Raw genomic sequence first — 4,971 nt, 5'->3', positions numbered from 1 at the left:
CATTTGTACAGTAGTGAAGTTAGCTTGACTTTGTCAAGTGTCTTCTACAGCGCAGCAGTTAGTCGGCAGGCTATCACGCAGGAGGATCCTGTTCAAATCTACATAGCAGCGACATGTGTGAAAATATAATTATCAGAGCCAATTTCCAGACGTGAATCACAAACCCACCAACAGGGTTGTGATTTTGAAAAACAAATTTTTGTTTCTGCATGAATTTTGTAAAAGTTCTGTCAGAAGCTGCTTAGAAGGCTATCCAGCGTGCTTATGTGGACTTTCAAGTTCCAAAATTACTTAAAAATGAAGCTGCTTAGAAGGCTAATGAGCAACCTCGAACAAGCTGCTTAGCTTATAAAGTACCCTTTTATCTGAACTTTTGGTTACTTGGGTTGTTTCCTTTAGAAATTCTTCCAGGGATCATGTCAGAACATCTGCCAAGAAATTTTCCATGAATTTTCTTCCAGCGACTTCTTCATGAATTTTTCCAGAGATTCCTTTAGAAACTTCTCCAGGGATTTAGTCAGATATTATTCATTTAAGGATTTCTTTTAAAAAAAAATTAGGATTTGTTTAAGAAAGTCTTCTTTCTTTCAGATTCTTTAAATCATTCTTTCAGAAATGCCTATAGCGGTTTCCTCAAAAATTCTTCAGGAATTTGTCCAGGGATTCCTCCAGAGTTTATTGCAACAAAGATTCCTTCAAGAATTCCTATGAATAGTCCCCCATGTCCACATATTTTATAAAGGGATTTCTCCGGGTTTGTTTTTAATAATCTCGCTAGTGACTCTTGTAAGATTTCCACCAGTAGTCTCCCAATGGGTTTCTTTAGGTATTCTTGCCTTATATTGATGATGATTGATGATGATTGTGTACCCACCATCAGCGCAAGGATTACCTATGGCTGCAGAGTCATACCGGAAGGGAATGATCTACCTGATGGTTTGTTGTAGCAGGGTAAGCTAAATTTACTGGAGACCTTCGGAAGACAACACGATGGTTGTTATCTCGTGACAAAGTCTGACCACCCCACGAACATTTGTCCAGAAACCAGTTCATTTAGCTTCCTTAGGCTACCCCTTCCAATATCCCAAGTATCATATAATTTAAATATATTTAATTATATAATTGACCAATTACCTGATTTTACCTGAAACAATAAATATTATGATTATGATACATAGAATGTTAATTGACTTACATTACAATCTCAACTTTATTTATCTGAACAGCGCTGAAACAAATCGTTATTTCATTAAAGTTGAAGTTAAAATCAAGCAAATAACACGGAAAAATTGTATATTAGTAGTGAAAAACAATATACAAAAATAAAACAAAACACAGAAAAGTAAACCAAATTTTGATCTTATAATTTTCCTGCATTTAAACCGAGCTGGAAAATTACGAAATCAAAATTGGTTATGGTAGATCTTACGCCGTAACGCACCATTTTAAGGTGATCTACCCACGTTACGGGTAGTATTCTTGCCTTATATTATTCAGAAAATAATTCTTAGATTTCTTCAGAAATTTTCATCTGATTCCTACAGATCTTCTAGCAATGATACTTTCAAAAATGTCAGGAAATAGACAAAGTTTTTTTTTGGGAATCGACTGAATATTTCTTATTAACATCTTCTGGTAATTAGTTTGGAAAATCCCTAAGAAATATATGTAAAAAATCCTCCTGCGCTGCGATTTATTTTTATATTTCTTCAGGGTTTCCTTCACAAACCCTCCAGAGGCTCATTTTAGTATTCCAAAGCTTTCTTCTAAAATTTCAACAGGCACTTCCATAAAACCCCATAAATTTCGACAGAAAGATGATCTTGAGTGAAACATGTTTCACGGGATGACTTTATTGCACTTCTTTACTTAAGAATTATAGTACTGATTCGGAAATATCATCCAAATAAGGGTCTTAGGGCGTTATACTGAAATCTTTTCAATGAAGCGTAGCAGCATAAGGGCACCGAGATTTGATAACCATGAGTAATCAGTAATCAGTACTGATTTTACCTTGAGAGCACTGCTGAGCTTTGAGGTCCCCTAACTTGCAATGCCCTCTTGAGTTAAAAACTGAGAACATCTATTTCAGATATTATGTGACGAATTAAAGAAACTTCATATACATATTTCATTTCATAGTTTTCCTGTCTGTTATAACTAATCACCTGGTGTATTTTTTTTGTCAAACATTATTTATATCTTTCCAGGGTATAATTCTAAACTATTCTGCCGTTGCTGTTCCTGAGGCTTCCGGATATCGATCGGCACTGAATAATTTTCACAAACAAAGTTCTGTTCTATCGTACATCTGTAATCATTCCAGGCCCACGTCCATCTGGTGTATCCTCGGTTGGCTATTTCTACACAGTCTTCATTTCTGGCATAATTATCCGGCTGCCTCCATGCCCAATCGGTGAACTGGACGGGCTCTCCCGTTTCATGCCAGATGAAAGATCCTTCCTGCAAATTGTCACTTGCTCCGATCCACACATTGCGTAGTGTTTTCATACCGTTTGCTCGCGCCGCATGGATTTCGTCCAGAACTAGATGGTTCTCCGCGCTGTTTGTGATTACAGCTAGACGCATGTTATTTCGGGTGCAATACTCTACCGCACCCATCCAGCTGGCCTGAATCGAATTTTTTTTTTCAGGACTAAGTAGAATTATAATTTTATAAATACGTACCTTTGCACACGGGATGACGTACTGTTTCGAACTATCGTAGCTCGCACCACACAAAACAACTAGCAGAAATGCACAAATTTTGCGAATCATTGTTTAGTCGCTAGAAGCTAAGCACAATTGAACTGAATCTGAATATTTTCCTGTTTAAATATGTGAGTTGCAGTAAAGAAATCCCCACTAGGGAGCATCCTTAAATGACGTAGCATTTTTCAGCCGATTTTTGCGACTCATAGCATATTTTCCCATAACTAATACATGGTTTGGCAATCGGAAATCAGAGACTCCCCGTTCCCCATAAAATTTCACGAAATTTAGGAATGGTCCCCTATCGGAACCACAAAGTGGAAAAGAAAAAAAAACTAAAACTGCACACAGCTGATAACAATTCACTGAAAGCAAAATCTTCCACGATGAGTCGAAATAGCTTTCCCAACATTGAAAGAAGAGGTGACGCTATGCTACGTCAACCATTTGTGCGTGAGGGTTTAGCGGAATTGATTGCCGGACGAGTAGGGTGGTCCAACCTTTGTATAGGTACTTGAAAAACACGGAAGATAACTTCTAAATTTTCTTTTCACAGCAAGGTGGCGCTGTGAGCGTTCAATGATTACCACTTTTTTATATGAAGATAGATTACTTTATGTTAAATAACTTTGTCCAAGATCGCGAAGTGATTCGATGCTTGAGAAAAACGTTATAAGCCATTATTGTTGTTTTTCCTGCGCGTATATGAAGGAATAACATCAATGATGAAATCTCTATGTTTCGGCTTATTTTGCCTAGGGTTACCTATCTTCAAATAAAAAAACCCTAATTAATCCACCTAGCGGTGATGGCGCCTTTCTCGTGCCTTCGAAACCCCATTTAAATAAAACTCAAGCGAAATGTTGATGTAATCACACTTTCATACAATTAACAGAAATCCATTTCATGATACCAGAAATCATATCGTTTATCTGGCTTTCAATGTTTGAGCATCAAACTCTTAAGAAAAAGACGCTATCTTGAATTTGAAGCTGCCATTTAGGATTTAAGATTGTCATCTTGGATGTTCTGGTCGCCATTTTTGGCGTCCAGGCATCTTCCCTACGAAAAATATACTTCATTAAACAGCCGCCATCTTGATTTTGGACCAACATTTTGGATATTCAAGTCGCCATTTTTGCAATCCAGACATCATCCCCATACCAAATACACCAAAATGGATTGTTTCAGGCCCTAAAAATCCATTAAAGAGACGCGATTTTGAATTCGGAGCCGCCATCTTAAATTTGAGATCGCCATCTTGGATATCCTGATCGCCATTTTGGACTCTGGAAGTCTTCCCCATACCAAATACACCAATATTGCATGGTTTTAGAGCCTAAAACTTCATTAAACAGCCGTTAGACCCATCTTGGATTTAAGATCGCCATCTTGTACATTCTGGTCGCCATTTTTTGACTCCGGACATCTTTCTCATACATCTTGGATTTCAGACCGCCATCTTGGATATTCTAGTCGCCATTTTAGGAGTCCAGACATCTTCCACATATCAAATATTTCCATATAGCATGCATTAAGAGCTTAAATCTATTAAACAGCCACCATATTAAATTTTGAGCAGCCACCTTGAACATTTGGCTGCCTTCTTGAATTTTGGACCAACATCGTGGAGCTTCTGGTCTCCAGTGTTGATTTCCGCACAAAACTCGCCAACCATGCTAAAGGTTACAAAAATCGCCGCAGTTTGATGTATCGCATGATGGGGCTAGTTCAGTTTTATATACGGCCAGTTCTACCGGTGCGGGTCCGGATCACTGAAATGGCCATAACTCCGGAATGCCTTGGCCGATCTGGACCATTTTTGATAGCAAACAATTCCGGCTAGATTCAAGCTATAATACGAAAAATCGGCCAATGGGAAGTGAATTAAAAGTGAGTGAACTTATTTTGCGCACAAACATACACACATACATACACAGACATTATCTTAATTCGTTGAACTGAGTTGATTGGTATATGCGACTTGATCCTCCGAGCCTTTTTTCGAAAAATCGTTTTTTGAGTGAACATATAGTTTTTTAGTACACAAAGTGTACGAGAAGGACAAAACACTACTTTCGAGCTTTTTAGCTTTAGTTATCTAACTAATCCAATAGATTCCAAGATCTTTTTGGTAGCAAATTTAATAATCTTTCAAATGCGATAAGTTTGACCATTTTCAAGTTATAGCCAGTTTGAGACAAGCAAAGTCAAAAATATGTAAAGTTCAATTACTACGTAACGGTTGAGATTTGACCA

The 4,971-nt window shown here is 37.6% G+C and overlaps 1 protein-coding gene across 1 annotated transcript; it reads right to left on the bottom strand.

The window, feature by feature from the left end:
* Positions 1-849: 849 nt before the first annotated feature.
* Positions 850-2,798, bottom strand: LOC134291920 (perlucin-like). Its single transcript, XM_062860370.1, has 2 exons — positions 2,689-2,798; positions 850-2,631 (listed from the first exon to the last, which is right to left on the bottom strand). Exons 1-2 carry the CDS (start codon positions 2,776-2,778, stop codon positions 2,197-2,199), a joined length of 525 nt encoding a protein of 174 aa, XP_062716354.1. The 5' UTR covers positions 2,779-2,798; the 3' UTR covers positions 850-2,196.
* Between the last annotated feature and the right edge of the window lie 2,173 nt (positions 2,799-4,971).

The sequence above is a fragment of the Aedes albopictus genome, chromosome 3, assembly GCF_035046485.1.
Source record: "Aedes albopictus strain Foshan chromosome 3, AalbF5, whole genome shotgun sequence".
Lineage (NCBI taxonomy): Eukaryota > Metazoa > Arthropoda > Insecta > Diptera > Culicidae > Aedes > Aedes albopictus.
The sequence above is the reverse complement of the archived record's forward strand: the minus strand, read 5'-3'. Positions and strand labels throughout refer to the sequence as shown.

Excerpts from the sequence above, each read along its gene's own strand:
- LOC134291920 (XM_062860370.1), bottom strand. The coding sequence starts at position 2,778 with ATGATTCGCAAAATTTGTGCATTTCTGCTAGTTGTTTTGTGTGGTGCG. Across the intron at positions 2,632-2,688 it reads ACGTCATCCCGTGTGCAAAG|GCCAGCTGGATGGGTGCGGT; the intron begins GTACGTATTTAT and ends AATTCGATTCAG.